A 22,724-nucleotide genomic window follows, 5' to 3' on the forward strand; every position below is an offset into this window, starting at 1 on the left:
TAGGAGGAATCATGCGGGTTTCCTGGCACACAGCACACTCCGTGTGGACAAAGGGGGATCCCTGAGGGTCCCCCACCCTTCTGTTCTAGGGTCCTCCCGGGGCAGGAGAGTATGGCAGGTAGGGGGTGCCTGCTCCCTGACTATGCCACCATCTTGTCCCAGGTGGCTCCTGCCTGGCATGCAGCCCTCCCCCCAAAGAAGGGCAGTGGTCCCAGGCAAGCCCACTACCCCCAGTCAGCCGCCCGGCCCTTTTGGGTTGGCTAGAACCACAGCAGCCTCTGGGAAGCACAAAGAGGCCCAGAGACCTTGAGTACACAACTGAGGGTGTCAAGGATTCATCCAAGATGGCCCAGGCAGTCACGTTTGGGTGCCACAAACCCCACTCTGGTCTTTCCCAGTCCTCTGACCTGTTGTCCTCGCCACCCTTCCCCCTGCCACCTCCTGGGTTTCCATATGACCAGTTTATTTGTCTGGAAGTCACCTGAAAGACTGAGGCCCAGAGAGGGAAACAACTCATCCAAGTCCACACACCAAGTCTGTGACCCAAGGGTTGGGGAAATTCAATCCATGGAATGAGATGGGTTATGGATTCTCACATGACTCCAGCCTCAGGAATGTGGCCCCCTCCTTCTCATCAGTCCCCACCTCCCCAAACCACCCCAGCAGGAAAATAGTGACTAGAACCTTCTCTCTGGTCAATCAAAAAGGCAATTTCAGAACAGAGATGGCTCTTTGAGATGACCCATCCAAACTTCTCCCCATATGGATGGGGACACAGAGTCCCAGAGAGGGCTGGAGACTTGCTCAGTCTCACGGTGAGTCTGAGGCCCCTTTTGACTGGAGCCAAAATGATCATTTCATAGAGAGAAGCCAGTCCAAGATCGCTGGGCATCTACACTCGCCCTAAGCTGTCTACACTCTCCCTGAGCTCCTTTGCCCAGCCTATCGTGGCCCCCAGCCTGATTCTGCCTTTTCCCTGTGTGACTGGGCCATGATTCTGATGTCTCTGGGCCTCTGTTGCCTGTTTGAGAAGGCCCCTCCCAGCTCAGTCTCAGAGACTCTAAGGCAGCGCCCAGCCCCAGGACCAACAGGAGAGGAGCCAGGGTCGGGGGCTGCTCGCCCTGGGGCCCAGCCCACACGGCCCAGCCTTCCAGACCCAGGCCAGCCCCAGTTGCAGTGACCTCCCCTCTTGGGCTGGCTGACCAAATTCCTCCTTTAGAATAATAAACAGTGTGGCCAGCCAGAGAGGCTGGGAGGGGAGGGGCAGGCGGCTGAAATGACCCCCTCCCCCAGGCTCGGCTGCTAATGATTTTCTTTGGCTGAGATCTCCGGCAGGAAGGAGGGAGCCAGAGGGGCACCCACCAAGGGGCAGATGGGCCTCTGTGGGGGCTGCTGGCTCCGCCATAATGCTATTCCCTCCTGCTGGAGGAGGCCTGGCATCCAGCTGGTGGGGCGGGGCAGGAGGGATGGGAGTGGGGGTGCTGTGGAAGGGGTGTCAGAAGGGCTGGGCTTTGAGTCTGGAGCAATTGGGAGAAGGGAGAAATGAGGGGACCCTCAAGCAGGCTGGTCTGAAGGAAGGGGCAGAGGGAGGAGGAGAAGAGCAGATTCGCTTGGAGAGCTTCATGGGGTGCTGGGCAGAGCTGAGACTGGGGGTCCACCGGCTGGGAGTCATGCCTCTGTCCCACTACGAATGTGTAAATGCAGCCCTGTAAGTGGTACACTCATCATCATCTCATTTTGAGATCTGGAGACTGAGGCCACCAAGATAGCTATGGCACAGGAGGTAGCCTTGCTGGGGCTCAAATCCGGACCCCAGCCCTGGATTGGAAACTCAAAGGGGTGAGGTGGGGGGTGGAGTGGGGGCGAGCTGGGTGTGGCCTTAGGAGCTGGGCCAGGCTAGGCAGCCAACCAGGGAAGTTAGCAGACCCACGGCACTGAGAGGCTCCTTGTGCCTTGTCACATGGTCACTTCCCATGTTTCTTGCTCCGTGACCCCCATCCATGGTGGCCTCCTTCCTGTCGATGCTGCAGGCAGACCCCTCAAACCTGGCTGTTGGTGGTTATACCTGGCGCTGCCAAGGGCAGGAATAGAACAAAGACTCACCCAATTCAATCTGACTTTCTCCCCGTGTCCCTGCTTCTGTCTTTCTGCCTCCATGGTTTTGTGTTTCCTGGCTCTGTCTCTCTGTGTCTTTGTCTCTCTCTGCCTCTGGCATCCCAGGTCTCTTTGTCTTCTCAGACAAGGTCTGCGGTGTGTAACCTCGGGCAAACTTCTTTCCCTCTCAGGGCCTCAGTTTCCCCATTTGGACACTGGGGGTGGAGGAGGGGGGCTTGGATTCAGTCATCTCCAAGGACCTTCGAAGCCTTGCTGTGCGGTGGGGCCTCCCCTGGGCTCAGCCCCTCGCCCCTCTCTCCGGGGCCTCCCTCTCAGCCCGGGGCTGAGTAGAGGGGGCCAGGCATGGGGGGTGCCCCCCCACATTCCACAGCCCTGACTCCCCCGCTTCCCTTCCCACAGCCGCCTCCATTTCCTGTTGTGCTTGTGGAGCTGTGGGAGTTCTCTGGGTTCTGGCTTACCCCCTCCTTCTCCCCCAGGCCTTTCATCACACTTTCCCAAATATTTGTCCTGGCAGATAAGAGCCTGGTATTGGAACTGTCACCCGGAGGACAGGCTGTTAGAGCTGGCGGGTCTCTGGACACCATCTAGCCCAAGTCCCCCACCCCCACTGTACATACAGAGAAACTAAGGCCCAGAGAGAGGTGGGGGTTTAGCCAAGGCCACAGGAAGGGTAGAGGCAGAGCCCCAGCAGGGTCCAGGCACCCTGAGGGTGAGCCCAGTGCAGGGGGGAACCTGTGGGCATGAGTGCTCTTTCGGCCATGGGACACAGGTGGCCTCTGACTTCAGCCCCATGGATACAGAGGCTGGGTGGCCCAGACTAGGGCTCACTCTGCAGGACCCAGGTGCAACAATGGGCCCTGACCCCTGTTTAACTCTGCAGGACACCATGCGGCTTCCGAGTGCCAAGCCAGCTCCAGTCCTCAAAGGTAGGTAGGCTGTGGGGGGAAGAGGGGGACCTGGGGAGCCACTAAGCAGGACCCTGCAGCTGGCAGGGGTGGTGCATGTCAGCACCAGGGCCTGGGCGCCCAGGGGCACTGCCATGCTCTTGAGCCTCAACTTCCCACCTTTCCAGGGGGTCTCGGTGGAGGCCTCCTTCTCCTGCCCACCCCTCAGCTCAGAAACCTCAGCAGACCCCTGCTTGTCCAGAGCACCAGCTCAGATCCTTGGCTTGGCCCTCCACACCCCATGCCCCTCACCAACTGTCCCCACCCCACTCGCTAACAGTCACCCCGGCCTCCTATCTCTTCTCAGCAGTCGTTGGTATCAGTCTGGCTGGTCTGGTTCCGGTCTGGGGCTCCCCTCCCCTGCCTGGACCTCTCATTGGCTGTGAGCTCCCAAGTCCCGGCTGGGCCTCTCTCAGCACACCCTTCCCTCGCTCCTGCCCGTTACATGCAGTCAGCCCTCCAGGGGCTGGGCGGCTGACCAGGCAATCAATGGTCATTGGCAATCAATGACCAGCCAACAGCCTATCCGAGGATGACTGGCTGGCTGCCTGAGCACCCACCAGTCTGGGGGTCATGGCTTACAGAATCCTTCCCCAGGGGTGTCAGCAGGGGGAGGGCATCAATTACTCCACACTCCCCCAACCCCAGTCCCCTCCAGCCCCCAGGAGCCTTAGTGTCTCTCCTGCCCCAGTCTGCCCCACTCCGAGCTACCTGCCCCACCTCCCCAAGCAGAGCCACCTCTGGGCTTCCGGCGGAACCTGGGCAGCTGGGGCAGCTGCAGGGAAGAGGCTCAGAAAGTGACCTGGGAAGTAATGCAGGAACTGGAGGCCTGGGAATTGCTTCCCGAGGATTTCCTGATGCTTTGGGAGAACGTGCCCACAGCCTGAATGCAGCTGCGCTGCAGGACTCTGAGGCCGGGGGTCTGAAGGCACGAGATCAGGAGGCTTAAAGGAGTCCCTGGGGACCGGGCACCGGGCGAGCGGGCCTCAGAGCCGTGGGTTCCAGTCTGTGTCTGGATTAGGGAGGTGTGTTCTTCGCAGACCATGCAGATGTGGCCTCCCAGGGTCAGCTGTGAGGAGAGGTGCTGAGGCTCCTGTGCCCTGATATCCGCTGCCTCCTCTCCAAAGGCCAGGTGCTGTTGCTGCCCCTGCTGCTGCTGCTGCTGGGACCACAGGCCTCCCAGGGCCTAGTCATCACACCCCCGGGGCCAGAGCTTGTCCTCAACATCTCCAGCACCTTCGTGCTGACCTGCTCGGGTCCAGCTCCGGTGGTGTGGGAACGGATGTCCCAGGAGCCCCTGCAGGACACGGCCAAGACCCAGGACGGCACCTTCTCCAGCACACTGACGCTGACCAATGTCACTGGGCTAGACACGGGAGAATACTTTTGTGCCTACAAAGGCCCCCCTGGGCTGGAGCCTGGGGAGCGAAAACGGATCTACATCTTTGTGCCAGGTAAGGGCCCCCAGCCTGTGGGCTCGCTCCCTCACTCCGCTTCTCAACAGCAGGCATCTGGGGGAAGCTCAGAGCGTGCGTTAGTGACATCGTGAAATACAGCCAGCTTAGAAATGCAGACGAATCATGGAATCCAGCCTGGCTCAGTCCAGGAGTATGTCCACTCCCACCCCTTGGTGTGGATATCTGCCTCCTCCCTGGCAGCCCACCCCATAACTGGCTCCCAAGAACTCCGCATTCTCCGCTGCTTCCACTGTGCTCCCTCTTGGCCTCCACATCCCATCTTCCCCATTCTCCAAGCTCCAGGGACCAGCTGCCCTTCAATTTGTGGCTTATCTTCTTTCTCACCTTGGTGCTGTCCATATCAAACGTTAAAGCTGGAAGGGAGCTCTGAAAGTATCCTTATTCTGTAATGGGAAGACTGAGGGCCAGAGAGGGGAAGACACCTGCTCAAGGTCACACAGCAATTCAGGGGATGGCCAGAAACCCAGCTCCCCGGACCCTCATTCTTGGCCCCGCCCCTGGCAGATCCCTCTGTGGGCTTCCTTCCTGTGGACCCTGAGGAACTATTCATCTTCCTCACGGAAATAACTGAGACCACGATTCCATGCCGAGTGACGGATCCGCAACTGGTGGTGACACTGCATGAGAAGAAAGTGGATGTCCCGCTGCCCATCCCCTACGACCCCCAACGTGGCTTCTCTGGTACCTTTGAGGACAAGACCTATGTCTGCAAAACCACCATTGGGGACAGGGAGGTGGATTCCGATGCCTACTACGTCTACAGCCTCCAGGGTGAGCCCCCTTTCTGGCCTGATGCTCGGCAGAGGCAAGTATGACCCTTCACAGAGCCCTTTCCAGTTTACAAAGTGTGCAGTCTTGGAAGGCAGGTAGTGTTTCCCCATTTTACAGATGAGGAAACTGAGGCTCAGAAAGAGGATGGAGTATGCCCAAGGTCACAGGAAGCATAGTCGCAGAGCTGGGCTGTATCCCGTGGTAGGCAAAGTCATACGCTAGAGCCACGTGGGTTTGAATGTTGACTCTGCACGAGGCACAGAGTCTCTCTGAGCCTGTGTCTTCCTCTGTAAAATAACGATAATAATGACTGCCTGCCTAGTAGGATTACTGTGAAGATTAAACACAAGATGGAGGGTACCTGGGAGCAGTTGTAAATTTCTCCTGTACTTAGATGCCCAGAGAGTACTTTGATTTCAAGACTGTCATCCCTTCTAGAATGTCAGCTCTCTGAGGACAGAAATTTTCTCTGTTGTGTTTACTACTAAAGGCCCAGTGCCTACAATAGTACTTGGCATACAGTAGGCATTCAATAAATATTTGTTGAATCAATGAATCTTCCACACCAGTCAGCCCTTCCCTCTCTGGACCCCCACCCCATCCCCAAGCTGAAGTGCTGGTGGCTGGTGGTGATCCTCAGCCCTAAGACAGTCTCTCTCCACCAGTGTCATCCATCAATGTCTCGGTGAATGCAGTGCAGACTGTGGTCCGCCAGGGTGAGAACATCACCATCATGTGCATTGTGACTGGGAACGAGGTGGTCAACTTTGAGTGGACATACCCTCGCATGGAGGTAATGCTGGGCCAGGGGCTGGAGGCAGGGCCAGGCAGAGACGCATATCTCGACTTGCAGCCTGACTTCCTGGACCCTTCCTGATTTGGGGGGCTTGCCCCACCTGTCCCTACAGAGTGGGCGGCTGGTGGAGCCAGTGACTGACTTCCTCTTCGATATGCCCTCCCACATACGCTCCATCCTGCACATCCCCAGTGCAGAGCTGGGCGACTCAGGGACCTACATCTGCAACGTATCGGAGAGCGTGAATGACCATCGCGATGAAAAGGCCATCAACGTCACCGTGGTTGGTGCGTGCCCTGGGCTCATCCCCAACCCTCATTCTGTGCTAGACCCAGACCCTGTGCCAGCCTCAGTGCCAACCAAAGTCCCATTTCCAGGATAAACCCAAACCAAAGTACAGCGTCAGCCCCCAATCCAACCCTAATCCCAACCTAGACTCTCCGCCTAGCCAGAACCCCAGCCCCAACCCAGTTTCTAATCCCAACCGCCATCGCAGGCCCAGGCAGCCCATCCCAAATTCAACCACGCTGCAACTCACCTCGGTCACAATCCCGAGCCCCGTGAGAACTACAACTCCAGTCCCAATCTCAAACCCGGCCGCCCAACCAGTATCAACCCCAAATTCGGCCCCTGCTCCAGTCCCAGCCCCAACTTCAACCCCAGCTGCGATGACTCCACCGCTGGTTCAGTTCCTAAAGCCTGAAGCCCCGCCCCCAGAAGATGGGCTTCTGTGGCATTCAGTTGATGCCCCGCCTCCAGGAGCCCCGCCCCCGGGAGGCGCTGCCCCATTGGTGGCCGGGCCTAGCCCCGCCCCTACGGCCCCGCCCCTGACGGCCGCTCCCTTGCAGAGAGTGGCTACCTGCGGCTGCTGGGAGAGCTGCAACCTGTACAATTCGCGGAGCTGCACCGCAGCCGGACACTGCAGGTTGTGTTCGAGGCCTACCCGCCGCCCACTGTCATGTGGTTCAAGGACAACCGCACGCTGGGCGACTCCAGCGCCGGCGAGATCGCCCTGTCCACGCGCAATGTGTCTGAAACCCGGTGAGCAGCGCCTGCCCGCTCCATTCTTGAAGTTATCATTCTCTACAGAGACCAGGCAGCCCACAGCCTTCAGCCACTGGACAAACCTAGGCCCGTCTTTCCTGAGAGCCTACTATGTGCCAGGCCCTGGGGATGCTGCAGAGACCAGCACAGCTTCATCCCTCCTAGGGTTTCCTGTCTAGTAGGGTAAACAGACACTGGTCAGATGATCACCCAGATGGTGTTGTCCTTGTGATGGGTGGAGTCAGCAGGGCACAGCCAAGGACAAAAAGGCCAGATGAGTGGGAAAGAGGGGGCCAGGCAGGCCACTGCCACCTATGCATGGAAGGCAGCCCTGAGGCTGGAGATTAGCAGGCTGACCTAAGGCGCAGTATGATAGGAAAAGCAGCGTCAGGCATTTCTGAAGGGGATGAGATGTGCAGCGGGAGGGAAATGATGCTTCTCCCACGCTATGGCTCAGTGGAGCTGCCTATGGGTGGGCGTTCAGGAGGCTGGGTGTGAGTCCTGGCTCTTCTACTGACACCTGTATGAACTTGGCAAGCCCCTTCCCCTCCCCGGGCCTGGTTTTTCTGTCTGTACAAGGAGAGTGGGGAGAGCTGTAAGAGTTCTGCCAGCTCTGACAGCTGGGCCTGTCCTGCTCCCCAGGTATGTGTCAGAACTGACACTGGTGCGGGTGAAGGTGGCTGAGGCTGGCCACTACACCATGCGGGCCTTCCATGAGGATGCTGAGGCCCAGCTCTCCTTCCAACTGCAGGTCAACGGTGAGGAGCCCACCCCTCTGCTTTCCTTCTCCTGCCCCTCCCACCCCACTCCCTCTCCTTTCCTACACTGTCCACCCACCCACTGGAGGGGCAGGAGAGGGAGCTGGGGACTCAGAAGGCTGGGTTCTAGGCTGAGCTCAAACACTGTCTCACTGCCGTGTGAACTCATATCCCCTCTCTGGGCCTCAGTTTCCCTATGCAAGAAGGCCATTGGGCTAGATTGGAGTTTCTAAAATCTCAGGTATTCATGCACCAATGCCATGATTTTTCCTTCTCACATACCACTGATACTATACTACTAATTAGATAGTTACTGAGCAACTAATATGCCAGTCCGTTCAAGGTGCTTCAGGCCCTGCCTTTGTGCAGCTTGTGTCCTAGCGGGGGAAGACGAGCATTCAACAGTAGGGGAAAAACCCAACAAATTGTGTAGAAGGTTAGAAGGTAACAAGTGCTGTGAAAGGAAAGAAGCTGGGTAGGGAAGATTGAGAGTTCTGGGGGTGGGGAGGGGGCAGGGAGGGTTGCAGTTTGAAACAGTGTGATCAGGGTTGGCCTCGTAGAGATGACATTTGCATCAGGACTTCAAGAAGGTGAGGGCATTAGTCAAGTGGCTGTTTGGGAAAGGACACACCAGGCAGTGCAAAGGCAGGAGCAACAGCAGAAAGGCCCGTGTGGCTGGAACAGAGTGGGGAGAGTGGTGGGAGATGAGGTCAGAGCTGAGATGGAGTAGCTGGGGGGTGGGGGGAGGGCAGACCGTGTAGGGCCCCACGGGCCCTTGTACGGACTTTGGCTCTTACTGTGACTGAAATGAACAGCCATGGCAGGGTTTTGAGCAGAGGAATGACACTTAATGTTCTGTCAATTGACTTTCTAAAAATAAATGTGTTTTGAAAGAGAATTTAACCTCTCAATTGTAGATGGAAAATCAGCATCACATGTCATAAATATAAAGCAACCACTAAAATAAACTCCGAAACAAAACAGTGCTATTAAATTCTAGCTCCATGCTCTTGTCTTCCCAGGGCTCTCTCTGATCCTCGGCCTGCTCTCTCTTTGTTAAAAGGGAAGATTAGCAAGTCTCAGAGAAGTGTTAAAGACAGACTAGCACCCCACTGAGGCTTTCCCTTTGAAGTACTCAGAAGGGGACTCTGTCAGCTTTCACACGGCGATTCCTGCTACTTAATGTTCACCTGCCACCTGTAGCTCCCCGCCCCCCAGGGGAGACTGGGGCTGGGTCCTGCCCTAGGGCCTTTCTCTCTGACTGCCTATTCTGACCTCCCCACCTCCTGGCACCACGCCCTCTCCCTGCAGTGCCTGTCCGTGTGTTGGAGCTGAGTGAGAGCCACCCTGCCAGCGGGGAGCAGACAGTCCGCTGTCGTGGCCGGGGCATGCCCCAGCCACACCTCACCTGGTCTACCTGCAGCGACCTCAAAAGGTGAGCAGACCCAGGGGCCTCAGTCTCCCAGAGTACTCACAAGCCCACTGGAAGGACCCAGTGAAGGACATCTAGTCCAGACCCTTCCTCGAGGCGCATTGTCCAGGCTAGAGCCACATTCTAAAAGATGTGGCTTCTTGGAGATGCTCTCCATGAGCTAAACTGTCCCTTTTTCTTACTTTGATTCTGAGGGTCAAATGAAGGGAGTGGATTTTGCAATCCAGGACTCTCAGTTCTGGGGTAGGAGCGCCCCCTGCTGGTCAGTCTAGGCACTACAGGAGGAACGAGCTCAGGACCAGGCAGCGGGAAGTAGCGAGGACTGGATGCGCCCGGCCTCCTTCCACCACCACCTCGTGGCGCTGCCTGCTTTTGGCCTCAGTTTCCCCGCCTGCAGAGGGAAGGGACTGGAAGCATACTGGGCTGGCTCTCCCGGCAGGTGTCCGCGCGAGCTGCCGCCCACGCCGCTGGGGAACAGTTCCGAGGAGGAGAGCCAGCTGGAGACTAACGTGACGTATTGGGCGGAGGAGCAGGAGTTTGAGGTGGTGAGCACGCTGCGCCTGCGCCGCGTGGATCAGCCGCTGTCGGTGCGCTGCACGCTGCGCAACTTGCTGGGCCATGATGTGCAAGAGGTCACTGTGGTGCCACATTGTGAGTCCTCCAGCCTCGGCGGCCCTTGACGACCCCTCACCCCCACCTTAACCCTGCCATACTTGGGACTGTGCCTCTGCGTCCACAGCAGGCCAGAGTCAGCATGTCCACGGGCACTCAGGAGCATTGTGAAATCCACCAGAGTATGTTCCTCTGCACTTATACAACAACACAATATTGGCACACGTGTACATCCACGAGTATATATCTATGAATCATGCCTATGAATAGCACTATCTCCTATGCCTGGTGTATGGACACTGTATGTATGTTGTAAACCATGTACATGAGCATGCCTGATCCTTGGACCCAGGTGCAAACCCTCCGAGTGTAGCTTTGTAAACCATGTAATGAAGCATGCCCAGTCCCCAGATCCACTCATGAAGCTAGAGTGTATGTCTGTGAGCATGTACGCAAATACGCATGATGCCTATGTGTGTAAACCCACCGACAGTGTTTGTAAACCACGTACGTGAGCATGGCCAATCCCCAGACATGTATATAAACCCACGAGTGTGTGTCTGTATGCATGTACATGCGAGTGCACAATCCCCATACAAGTGTGCAAACAATGCAACTACAATTCCTGTGCATGTGTACAAACTGGCATAGTGTGTGTCCGTAAGCATGGAGTTGCAGCACACCTTTCTGTGAAAGTGTGCACGCACAATCCCCGCACGTATATGCCTGCTGTACAACACATGTCTGTTAGCAGTTACCCATACATGCATGATTCTTGTCCATATGAACAGTGCCTGGATGCTTTTGCTACCTGCCAATCCCTGTGCATGTGTGTACCTGTTTGCTTGTACTTCATATGTTCACTTGTTTCTTCATTCAGTAAATGGTTATGGGGTCCCAGCTTCTCACTGGAGAAGGCCCAGTCCTGCCTGCCCTTCTAGTGCCTGCAGTCCAGAGAGGAGGCAGACGAGGAACTAGGCAATCCCACTGCATGGGTCAGCAGTTTGAGGGGAAAGCCTAGAGGGAGGAGGGGCTCCATGCTCAGCTATGGAATTCAGGAAAATGTCCTGGAAAAAGGAATCTTTAGGTCAAAACCTCAAGGATAACTGGGAGTTAGCCTTGTGAGTAATGGTATTCCACTCAGAGGGAATGGCGTGTGCAAAAGCCCAGAGGCAAAGTGGGTTCAGAGAAATTAAAGGAATTCAACGTGACTGGAGGACAGAGCGTACATATATTTAGGGGCTGGGAGGAGGAGATAGAGGGGAGGGGAGTGAAAGAGAGGGGCTACAGGGGTGGGCAGAGGCCAGTGAAGCAGGGCTGCAAAGGCTGTGTGAGGCGTTTTGGACACACACTCAGGCAGGTCCATGGCCTTGCACATGCAAGTGCCTGTCTGTACACAGACCTGCCTCTTGCCTCCTGCTTCCTACCCTGTGGGCGGAGGGTGGGGGTTTTAATACCTTATCGCATCCACACTCCTGCACATGCACACATATCCCTGAGCAAGTGGGCACCTGCAGACCAGCTCTGAGCAAGGCAGAAGTAAAGCTTTTGTGTGCCTGACGGAGAAGCCATGCACCAGCCCTCGGGGAACTGCCATGGCTGCATCAATCCTCCTCTTTTTACTCAGATGGCTCCTTAGTAGATTCCGACTTCCTTCCCAGGACTGACCTGTGACCTGAATGGTGGGGAGAGGGAGGAGAGGAGTGATGTTGGTCTGGGCCCCTGAGGAAGAGGGACAGGACCCCCTGGGGAGCAGAGAGGGGGCAGGTGGGGGGCAGAGGAGGAAGGAACGAGTTCCCCGGGGACCCCATGGTGGCCAATGGGGCAGGGCAGGGGAGATGAGGGTCTGGCCAGGGTGGATGTGGAGGGAATGGGAAGGAATGGGAAGCTGTGCGGCAAAGAGGCTGAGGCCTTGGGGATGGAAGAGACTCAGGACTTGGGGGACCCAGAGTTAGCCCTACTTGGTTACTCCTGTTCCCTGGGGGATGCACTTTGTAACTACCATCATTCTCCCAACCCCATTGGGCACTTGGGGTGAACAGAGGAAGAAGTAGGCTCCTCTCTGCAGTCTGGGTTCATCAGGCTATGGGAGCTCCATCCCTCAGTCCCCTGGCCACTCAGTCAGGCACTGTCCTAGCTGTGACAGCCCCAACGAGGGCACGGATTCAGAGGAGAGGTGAGCCACAGCCCAGCCGTCAGGGGTTGCATCCAAACTGGAGCTGCGGCAGGCAGGTCAGACTGACCCCTGCAAGGGCCGGAAGGACACGGAGGCTGACGGGGATCTGAGCTGCGGGTGGTTACTGAGGGGCACGGGGGATTTATGCGAGATGCTGAGAGTTGGACATCACAGGCCACGGTTGGTGGAGGGGGGCTTCTGTTCTGGGCAGGATAGGCGGAGAGGGCTTTGTGGTGCCAGAGATTGGGTGAGGAGAGGGCAGCTGCCAAGCGCCCTGTTTGCTCATGGCCAGTTCTTGTCTCTGCCTCCAGCTCTGCCCTTCAAGGTGGTGGTGATCTCGGCCATCCTGGCCCTGGTGGTCCTCACGATCATCTCCCTCATCATCCTCATCATGCTCTGGCAGAAGGTAAACCCCCACCCTCACCAATGGGCGCAGACTGGCACACCATTTTTTTGCCTGGGCTCCCCTCTCCCCCACCACACTTACCTTGAATACTGCAGGCTCCAGTCACATCTGGGCCCAGCATGGAGCTCAGGTGTAAAATGATACAGAGTGATGCTGAGTGTCCTATCTGCCTCCACTCCCGGCACCTGGGCCAACTCGGGCCTGGTCCAGGCCCTCCAGGGGTTCCTGCCTCTGCTCTGCCCCCCAGGTCCTGCTCAGATGTCACCCCTGCCCATCCTAGCCATAGGGTATGGGACCTGTGGGATGGTCTACATGGGCTCCAGGATTCTTCCAACTCTCACCCCCAGAGACTCCCAGGATTCTACCGAAATGCATTCTAATCCTATTAATCTGTAATTTCAATGTTCTGTTCTGAGAGTTCACCATTCTATGATTCCAACGTTTTAAGATTCCTGAGTTAGGATTGCAGCACCGCATCATTCTATCATTCCAAGATTCCAATCCTATGATTACAACATCCTATGATTTCAACATTCCGAAGTTACATCTTTCTGAGACCCAGCATGGGGAGGGCTGTCCACATCCGGCCTAGTGCCCCTGCCTCGCGTCACTTTCCGAGGCTGCCTGCTCCTCTACTCCCATCTGATGAGCAGCTGAGGTTCTGGGAGAAGCTGATGGGGAGCTTCTGATGAGCCGGGCCCTTGGCTGTCAGGCTAAGTCCCCCCAGTGGGGGCCCCTTGGCACCTGTTCCCACTGTGCCCATAAAGGCCTTGGCTCCATCAATAGCTTGCTATGTGACTTCAGATATGCCTCTGCCCCTCTCTGGGCTTCAGGGTCTCCTGCCCCATCTGTTCCTTATGGGGCTGGACCTGGTGGGACTCAAGGCCCAGACCCCCTCTGATGATCCATTCCTGGTCTCGGTCCTGCAGAAGCCACGTTACGAGATCCGATGGAAGGTGATTGAATCTGTGAGCTCCGATGGCCATGAGTACATCTATGTGGACCCTATGCAGCTGCCCTATGACTCCACCTGGGAGCTGCCTCGGGACCAGCTCGTGCTTGGTCAGTCCAGGGAGGCCTCATGTGGCAGTCTGGGGACTTGAGGCGGGTGGGAAGACTGTCTGAGGTCTGGTCCCAGCCTTGCCATGACCAGCTTTGAGACCTAGGGCTGATGTCTTGCCCTCTCTGGCCTTCAGTCCCCCCTCCCCCATACAGTGGGGACAAGATGACCTGAAAGGGGCTGTCCACGTCGTGGCCCTATCCTTCTGTGACTGTGTGACATAGGACCCCTTTGTGGTGAGAGAGGAAGTATTCATCGAGGGCAGGCTGGGTGCCAGGCCTGTGTTTAGTCTAGCAGTGGTGGCTGAGGGGTGCGGAGGAGCTATGCTCCTCTCTGGGGAGAGAGGAAGACTTCCAGGGACCAAAGCTGGGCCAGAAAGCAAGCAGGACTTAGATGAGCACCAGCAAGGACCTTGAAACACTGTGATTTTAGGAGCCTCCTTGGGGGAACACCTTCAGTCTGGGGTGGCTTGAGGGATTGATCAGAGAGGGTGAGGGATGCAGCTTCCCGGTGGGCAGGAGCTGAAGGATCATCTCTACCCTAGGACGTACCCTCGGCTCCGGGGCCTTTGGGCAGGTGGTAGAGGCCACGGCTCATGGCCTGAGCCATTCACAAGCCACGATGAAAGTGGCAGTCAAGATGCTGAAATGTGAGTCCTGGGAGCGCACCCCTCCTCACATCTGGGCCCCCACCTCCCCCTGCCCCCTCCCCACACATAAAGGCAAGCCCAGAGCAGGCCTGAGTCTAATTCTCAGGGCATAAGAAATGCACCCCGCGACCAGCACCACTCCTGATTCTGCTTAGGGAGACCCTTCCCCCTCTCCCCTCCTCTAGGGGCCTCCTCCCCTCCCCCACCTTCCTTCCATCCTCTTTCCCTCCCACTGCGTGTGGGTCCTCAGCACCCTAGGCCACCTGGGTCCTACAGCACAGGGTGGGGCAGAAGAGCCAGATTAGGTTCCACGGGGCCTCCTCCACAGGGCTCAGTGCCTGGGACGAGTACTGAGACCCCGTCTCCCTCAGCCACAGCCCGCAGCAGTGAGAAGCAAGCCCTCATGTCGGAACTGAAGATCATGAGTCACCTCGGGCCCCACCTGAACGTGGTCAACCTGCTGGGGGCCTGCACCAAGGGAGGTACCACACCTGCTCCCCCAGAGGATTCTGGAAAATGCCAGCTGCCAAGGCTGGGCCCCTTCCCGCCCCCTCCTCAGTCCAGGGACAACAGGACCCTCCATCTGGAGGCTCTGCACTCATCTTGTTCAGTGCCCTCACTTCACAGACCCGGATGGGTGCGAGGTTTACAAATTCACAAAATCACAGCACCATCTGTGCTGTGGTGACGCTTCAGGTCACCAGTCCCAGCAGTTTCCAAATCAAGGGGTCCTCTGACGTTTTTAAATTTTCACAATACCTTTTAGAAACTGTACTAAATAACAGCTCCTGCGACACTGAGACGAGTTATATCCCCACCATGGGAGACCACCAGTGTGCTCCCGGGGAGCCGCTTTTGTTCAGATCACAGAATAAAGTCTCTCCGGCCAAGTGTATTTATTTGAAGCTCTGCTTGCAAGTTAGGCCACAAAAGCATGTTATCACCATTTGCAGCTGCTTATTGTGAGATTTCGGATTTTCCTCAGTATTGTGCAACCAAAACAAAATACAGAAGTGCATTGCATACATAGGCCAATCTATGTCTGCGGTGATAACCCGTTTCAAAATTTTTTGTTTTCATCAATATCTTCAATCTCCCACCGATTGACTTTAAGTAAGTGTATTTGAATTTAAACAGTAACCTGATAATACACAGTGCCTTTATTTATTTTATATACTGGGCTCCAAAGTAAGCTTTAGCGTGAAAACCTTTCAGTAACAGCTAACGTTGTGCTTGCTGCGGGCCAGGCACTGAGCTGAGCCGACTCAGGCAGCATCTCAGGACACTCATGCCAGCCCCATGAGGTGGGTCTTATGAGCCCCATTTGACAGACGGGGAAAGTAAAGCTCAGGGAGACTATGAATCTTGCTCGCGGTCACAGAGGCAGGAAAAGAATCCGTTTGCCTGGCGCCAGAGCCCCTTCACGGTCTTACCCAACTGTCTCTCCCACGCGCAGCCCGTCACTAGCCTCGTGGCCCTGGTGGGGACTGTCCCTGAGCCTGTCCCTCCGCAGGGCCCATCTACATCATCACCGAGTACTGTCGCTATGGCGACCTGGTGGACTACCTGCACCGCAACAAGCACACCTTCCTGCAGCACTGCTCCGACAAGCGCCGCGCACCCAGCACCGAGCTCTACAGCAACGCCCTGCCCGTGGGGCTCCCGCTGCCCAGGTACTGCGCGGTGGGAGGCCAGGACCTGCATCCTGGGGGAGCCCTGAGGAGCCTGCTCCCGCCCTCCCTGTCCAGGATGGGCAGCTGAGGCCAGGGCAGCAGAGTCGCTCTTGGAGCCAGGCTGTTTTACAAGTCACGAGGCGTGACAAAGTGATGGTGATGGTGGGGTGGCCCGCCACCTATGGACTGTCCTGTCCGCAGCGTGCCAGCCCCTGTGCTGAGCACCTTGCAGACGTGACCCTTGACCCCCACTCTGTTCCTGCGTCTGAGGCCTTCCTCCCCTCCCACGGTGAGCGCCTGGGCTCTCCTCTGCAGGCCCCACTCCATGGCTGCGCTCCAGGCTCTGCTCCTTGCTGCAGCTTCCCCGCTGCCTCTGCACGCCAGTCTCTCTGGTGCCCCACAGACCACGCAACCCTCTCTTCTTCTTTTCCAAGAATAACATGTCTTAGTCCTTTTGCTGATTACAAAAGCAATGCATGTTTACTGCAGAGGTGAGAGTAACTTCAGAAAAGCATTAAAAGCCAATAAAACTGGCCCTGTCCTCCCCAACACATTGATCCATTTCCTTCCAGTCTTCTTTCTCCCCGTGGAGGCACGTGTGTGTATAGTCCCGCAGCTCTCTGGGGAGCCGATGCGCAGGCGGAGCACTAAGGCAATTCGTTGTCCACTCTGGGTGGTGGCCGGGTGCTCACAGGGCATCATGGCTGGATGGTGCTGTAGAGCCGCAGACAGGCGCCTTGGTACAGGTCCTTTTCGTGACCCTTGTCCTGGGGTGCTGCTGTAATCGCCCCTGGGCGTGAGATCTCTGAGGACACACGTGGGTGTGTCGTCTTGGCAGCCCCAGTGCCCAGCTCAGGGCCCGAGAGGCTGGTTGAAAGGGCTCACTGCATGGTCGTCCACACTGTGACAGGCTGGAGGAGGGTGAGTGAGGGAGTGAGAGAAGGAATACAGGGTGACAGGGCCTTGCGGGCCCCCTGGGTCAGCAGAGGGGCAGGAGGGGGAAGAGAAGGGAAAGGCTTGGCCTCTCCTGTGATGCTCCTCTCACCCCCAGCCACATGACCCTGCCTGGAGAGAGCGACGGTGGCTACATGGACATGAGCAAGGACGAGTCGGTGGACTACGTGCCCATGCTGGACATGAAAGGAGACGTCAAATATGCAGACATCGAGTCCTCCAACTACATGGGCCCTTACGACAACTACGTCCCCTCTGGTGGGTGCACGCACTGTCGTCACCCTTGCACGGCCCTCACCTGTGCAGTGGTGCATTCTTCTCAAAGCCTTTCACATGCCCAGCCTGGCAACAACCCTGGGAGGAAGGTAGCCTTGTGCCCATTTCGTGGATGCAGAAACTGAGGCTAGCCACCTGCCTAAAGCTGCTGTGTGTGGATCCGCAATATGAACCCCTGTTTCTGGGTCCAGAGGTGTGCGCACAGCCCACAGGGAGGGGAGGAGTGAGGATGGGGTGGTACCTGGCCTCCTGGGGACTTGAGGAAGGGCGGTCTGCACAGAACAGGCCCCAGGCTGATCTAGTGTCCCTCAGAAGCAGGCAGGCCAGACTGGGCTAATGCCAAACATTTTTCTGGCCAATGAGAGCACTGATAAAGTAGGAGAGGTTTAAGTTAGATATTTGGAAATAGTTTTCCTTTTAGGGGAGACTTAGAGGATCAGTAGCCGCCTATCTTTGACATTCAGTCTCCACGAGCCAAAGGGCAGGGGTGCTGTGGACCGTGGGGAGACACAAGATGGTGGGTGACCTTCTACTTATCCCCTAGCTCCCGAGAGGACCTGTCGGGTGACTTTGATCAACGACTCCCCAGTGCTTAGCTACACGGACCTTGTGGGCTTCAGCTACCAGGTGGCCAATGGCATGGAGTTTCTGGCCTCCAAGAATGTACGTGTGGTCACAGTGGGTGGATTGGGTCATGGGGAGGTAGGTCACCCAGCCAGCCAGGGTCCTCCAAGTACTCAGCCCCATAGGGCAGCTCCATCCCCTTGGGTCGAATGTCCTCACACCGTGTAGCCCCTCACACCCGGGCAGTGATGCATTTTTCCCAAAACCCTTGAGATGGAAGGTCTTTCCCCACAATTGCCCCCAAGGCCTCAGCTCCCCTCTCCCCCACCCAGTGCGTCCACCGAGACCTGGCGGCCAGGAACGTGCTCATCTGCGAGGGCAAGCTGGTCAAGATCTGCGACTTCGGCCTGGCTCGAGACATCATGCGGGACTCGAACTACATCTCCAAAGGCAGTGTGAGTGCCTTCCCCGGCCCTGTGTGCCTCTGACCCTCCTGGTCAGTGTGGCTGTGGCTCACAGGAGATCAGGACGGGGCTCCTCATGGCCCAATCTGCCCAGTGGCGACAGGCTCTGCCTGCCTGGCCGTGTGTGCAGGGACAGGAAGGGCAGCCACCAGCTGTGCGTGGGGTGGGAGGGGGCAGAGAGGCTGAGGCTTGTGGAGGGCGGTGGGGGGCTCAGATTTGCTGGTCACAGCAGGGAGCGAGGGACCAGCTGTAATGGGTCCAGGGGAGGGTGGAGGGGGAGCAGGCCAAATGTGTTACCCCAGCGGTGGTGGCGGGCAGAGGAAGAAGCCCAGGCAGCGGGCTGAGACAGATGGGTAGGTGGCAGGCAGTATTTGTTTAAAATGTGACCATCCTGCCCCCCACTCCTGTCCCCACTTTCCACATGGGGATAGTGAACCCCAGAAGTGACGCTAGGGCCCAGAGTTCTAAGGCAGCTAGGATGAGAGCTGGGTGGCACCTTGGCATCTCCCTTGCTCCCCCTCTACTCTACCAACCTGGCCAGGGGCCTCTATTGGGGTGAGGAGGCGGGGCCTGTTCCGAGAGGAGCCTCAAACCCTGGGGCTCTTCCCCAGGGACAGGGGCTGCCGTGTCCCCAGTTCGTGGGAAAAGGAACTTGGCCTCCTGATCCTCTGGCCAGCACTGGGACGGGCGGGGAATCCTGTGCCCGCAGAGCCGGGCCTGATCCTCTGGCCAGCACTGGGACGGGCGGGGAATCCTGTGCCCGCAGAGCCGGGCTCTCAGGGACGGGGAATGAGGATCTGGGAGTGGGACCCGCCAGGCCTCCTTCCCTCCCAGGTGCAGGGTGGGGCTGGCCCCTCCTTACACTCAGCGCTGTCCTGCCCTCCCGCAGACCTTCCTGCCTTTGAAGTGGATGGCCCCGGAGAGCATCTTCAACAGCCTCTACACCACCCTGAGCGACGTGTGGTCCTTCGGGATCTTACTCTGGGAGATCTTCACCCTGGGTACGCGCCCTTCTCCCGCAGCCCTCAGAGCCTTGGCATGGCCTCCACCCTGACCACTCACACTGCCCGACTGGTAGGGCTGTGGGACAGGCTCCGGGACAGGGGTCCAGGGCTGGACTTGGGTCCAGCAAGTCCCAGCTCTGCTGCTTTCTTGCTGCTGTGTGACTTTGGCAAGTCCTTGCCCTCTCTGTGTTTCTTTACCTCCCCATCTGAGTATCAAGGGGTTTGCACAGTGACATCAAAAAGCCTGCATGGATCTCGTGTTCTCTGGTTCTCTGATTCTGGGGAGGGTTGCAGTCTCTGTCCAGAGCCCATAACAGAGCCCACATTTCCCAGCACCAAGGCCTCTGCACCCTCACCCACGCCAGGCTGGCATGCCTCTCCCTGTCCCGCAGAAAAGACTACCGACCACTTTTCCAACACCTGAGCCCACATATCTCTTGTCTCTGCTCCCGACAGGTGGCACCCCTTACCCAGAGCTGCCCATGAACGAGCAGTTCTACAATGCCATCAAGCGGGGCTACCGCATGGCCCAGCCTGCCCACGCCTCGGACGAGATGTGAGTGGAGCCTCCTGCATCTGGGAGGAGTTTTTGGGTGCAAACGATAGATATCCAACTTTACCAGCTTCAGCCAAAGATGGGTTTATTAGCTCAGAGACCTAGATAAATCTAGGAACAGCTGGCTCTGGGTGTTCAGACGATGTCGTCAGGAAGCCTCATTCTGCCCTGGGGCTCTGCTTTCCTCTGTGGCGGCCTGGTTTTCAGGCTGGCACTACCCAAAAGGCTACGTCCTAGCTGCCTTCACCGTAGTTCCAGCAACAGGCCCAGAGCTGACTGTCGAGGGCTCAGCTGGGGTCACACGGCCATCCAGAACGAGCCACTGAGCTGTGGTGGGGGGAAACTCCTACCGGCCAGACCCGGGTTGTGTGCTCACCAAGGTGTGGTCCACCCCACGGAAACACTGGTGGAGGGAGGGCTTCCTAAGGGGACATCCAGGTGCAATAATGGGAAAACAACGCCTGTCCCCAACTCCTTCCATTGCTCCCCTTGTTCTGGGGGGTGGTAGACCCTGAGCCAGAGACCTTGACCCCCTCTGCCCGTCTCCCCAGCTACGATATCATGCAGAAGTGCTGGGAAGAGAAGTTTGAGATTCGGCCCCCCTTCTCCCAGCTGGTGCTGCTTCTCGAGAGACTGCTGGGCGAGGGTTACAAAAAGGTATGTTGAGGCAGGGTGGGGGTGGGGAACCAAGTGTTCTGGTCCAGGAGTCCGACACTGGGTGCAAGGCTCTGTGTGACATGCTGGTATTTGGGGGACCACCCTTTACCCTCTCTGGGCCTCAGTTTCCCTGCTGATATTAGTTAAGGGATGGGCTAGAGCTATGAGTTTAATTTATTTTAGCAGCACAGAGGTTTTTGAAATGAAATCCTTCCTGGAAGCTGATTGATTTAAAGTGGGGGAAGGGAGCCTACAGCCCCCGTCATGCGGCATCCTTCCTCCCGCCTGTGCACCCAGGCCCAATTTTGGGTCTCCTTCAGAAGTTTGAACAACCCCAGGCTGGATGGCTGCTGAAGGCCTGACCACAGGCTCACACAAGGCTGTTGGAGCCAGCAGGGCCTTAAAGCCCTCCCTGTCTGACAGTGAGAGCAGGAGTGAGGGGGAGCACAGACACAGCCCTTTCCGAGGTCCGTTCCTCACCCCACTCCCACCCCATGTCTGGCTCCAGCTCCGGGACCAGTGGGATGGAGTGGAGTTGTCACCACTCAGTAGCAAGGGAAACTGAGGCCCCACAGAGGGAGGTTGAGGCAGGATGAGAGCCCACGCCCGTCTACTCTGAAGTAGGGGAGTGTTAGGGTTGAGGGTGCTGCTCTGCTAACTGCCCCTCCCTGGGCGTTCCTGAGCTCACTTTGTCTTGTGAGATGCAATTGGGCGGGCAGCTCAGCTGTGTGGCTTTGGGCAATTCTCCTTCCTCTCTGAGCACCAGTTGCTATATTCACACAAGGCTGGGTCAGAATCTAACTGTTGGATGATCCCTAATCCCTGTCTGGTCTGACCATCCCTGTTTTTCGGTTCTCCTTGCCCCACGGAGCAGAAGTACCAGCAGGTGGATGAGGAGTTTCTGAGGAGCGACCACCCGGCCGTCCTTCGGTCCCAAGCCCGCTTGCCTGGCTTCCATGGCCTCCGATCCCCCCTGGACACCAGCTCTGTCCTCTACACTGCTGTGCAGCCCAACGAGGGTGACAACGACTATATCATCCCACTGCCTGACCCCAAACCCGAGGTTGCTGATGAGGGCCCACTGGAGGGTTCCCCCAGCCTTGCCAGGTAGCCGCTCTGGCCGGGGGCCCAAGGCATTGGTGTACACAGTGTGTGTGTGTGCTTGTGTGTGTGCGTGTATCTATCTGTCTGTTTATGTCTTCATGGCATCAGGCTTGCCTTAGAAGTAAGTTACCTAGGGGGCCAGCCCTGTGGCTTAGCGGTTGGGTGCGCGCGCTCCGCTACTGGCGGCCCAGGTTCGATCCCGGGTGCGCACTGACGCACCGCTTCTCCGGCCATGCTGAGGCTGTGTCCCACATGCAGCAACTAGAAGGCTGTGCAACTATGACATACAACTATCTACTGGGGCTTTGGGGGGAAAATAAATTAAAAAAAAAAAAATTTAAAAAAAAAGAAGTAAGTTACCTAGGGTGTGTACTTATTCCTGCCGGTGAATACAAGAGAGAAATGAACTTATTTGACCTTCGATGACCTCAGGTGGAAAGGGCAGGCTGGTAAGAGAAAGAATGGGCTGGGACTTATATGCAAGGTAGCTGTTTCCTTTAAAGGAGCCCCATAGGCCGTCTATTCTCCCCTGTCTGGGCCCTGTCCTAGCCCTAAGAAAACTGAATTAGCATCCCCAGCCCCTAGCATGTTGCTCTGGAATCATCGCCAGCCCTAGGCCTATGGTCTGTCCTTCAGCAGGTGCTCTGAGGGCCCCGGGGGGTCTTGCACGGTTGTAGGAGGCAGAGGAGCCTACAGGAGCTCAGGCCAGAATTCAGACTGTGAAGGAGATTGGTGCTCCTCTTTTGCCTTTGGATAGAGTGAAGTTCCAGTGTGGGGAGGGCTCTGGAGGAAGGCCCAGCTGTTGCCCGGACTTGATGTTCAGACAGAGTCTCCCCTCAGCTGGAAAGAAGGGTTCCCCATGAGGCAAGACCCATCCCCAAAACAAGATGCACCCTATGGTGAAGCAGCAGGAGCCCCAGGCCGGGTTCCAGCTGCAGCTCTGCCACTGGCTGCCGTGAGACCCAGACAGGCACCTTCTCTGCGAGCCTCAGTCTCTCCACGTGCACTAGGAACACACGCAGGACTTAGGGGGCCCTCCCCCCCAGTTTGAGGAGGTATTCCAGGGCTCTGATAGCCAGTGTGCAGAGCAGTTAAGCTCAGAGTTCAAACAGCTTGGGGTGTGCATGCTGCCCTGTTCTGTGCCCTCAGATAAGCTGCTTCCCCTCTCTGAACCTCAGTTTCCTCATCTATAAAATGAAAACAATATGACTACTTCGATTTGGAGGTTGTT

General features: G+C 57.1%; 1 protein-coding gene across 2 annotated transcripts in view; it reads left to right on the forward strand.

The window, feature by feature from the left end:
- Window positions 1-22,724, forward strand: part of PDGFRB (platelet derived growth factor receptor beta) — a 37,946-nt gene that overhangs the window by 12,825 nt on the left and 2,397 nt on the right. For both annotated transcript variants that reach the window (XM_087429573.1, XM_014786179.2), the window contains 21 exons: window positions 2,996-3,041; window positions 4,187-4,513; window positions 5,042-5,308; window positions 5,974-6,101; window positions 6,217-6,391; window positions 6,953-7,145; window positions 7,791-7,906; window positions 9,218-9,341; window positions 9,778-9,989; window positions 12,438-12,532; window positions 13,462-13,594; window positions 14,137-14,241; window positions 14,613-14,723; window positions 15,755-15,914; window positions 16,966-17,126; window positions 17,689-17,807; window positions 18,041-18,163; window positions 19,062-19,173; window positions 19,633-19,732; window positions 20,284-20,389; window positions 21,264-21,496. In XM_087429573.1, the coding sequence (XP_087285699.1) occupies window positions 2,996-3,041; window positions 4,187-4,513; window positions 5,042-5,308; window positions 5,974-6,101; window positions 6,217-6,391; window positions 6,953-7,145; window positions 7,791-7,906; window positions 9,218-9,341; window positions 9,778-9,989; window positions 12,438-12,532; window positions 13,462-13,594; window positions 14,137-14,241; window positions 14,613-14,723; window positions 15,755-15,914; window positions 16,966-17,126; window positions 17,689-17,807; window positions 18,041-18,163; window positions 19,062-19,173; window positions 19,633-19,732; window positions 20,284-20,389; window positions 21,264-21,496 (3,146 nt within the window). The remainder of the gene's footprint in view (window positions 1-2,995; window positions 3,042-4,186; window positions 4,514-5,041; window positions 5,309-5,973; window positions 6,102-6,216; window positions 6,392-6,952; window positions 7,146-7,790; window positions 7,907-9,217; window positions 9,342-9,777; window positions 9,990-12,437; window positions 12,533-13,461; window positions 13,595-14,136; window positions 14,242-14,612; window positions 14,724-15,754; window positions 15,915-16,965; window positions 17,127-17,688; window positions 17,808-18,040; window positions 18,164-19,061; window positions 19,174-19,632; window positions 19,733-20,283; window positions 20,390-21,263; window positions 21,497-22,724) is intronic.

The sequence above is a fragment of the Ceratotherium simum genome, chromosome 4 (genome assembly GCF_057802395.1).
Source record: "Ceratotherium simum simum isolate JZ-2026a chromosome 4, ASM5780239v1, whole genome shotgun sequence".
In the NCBI taxonomy this organism is placed as follows: Eukaryota; Metazoa; Chordata; class Mammalia; order Perissodactyla; family Rhinocerotidae; genus Ceratotherium; species Ceratotherium simum.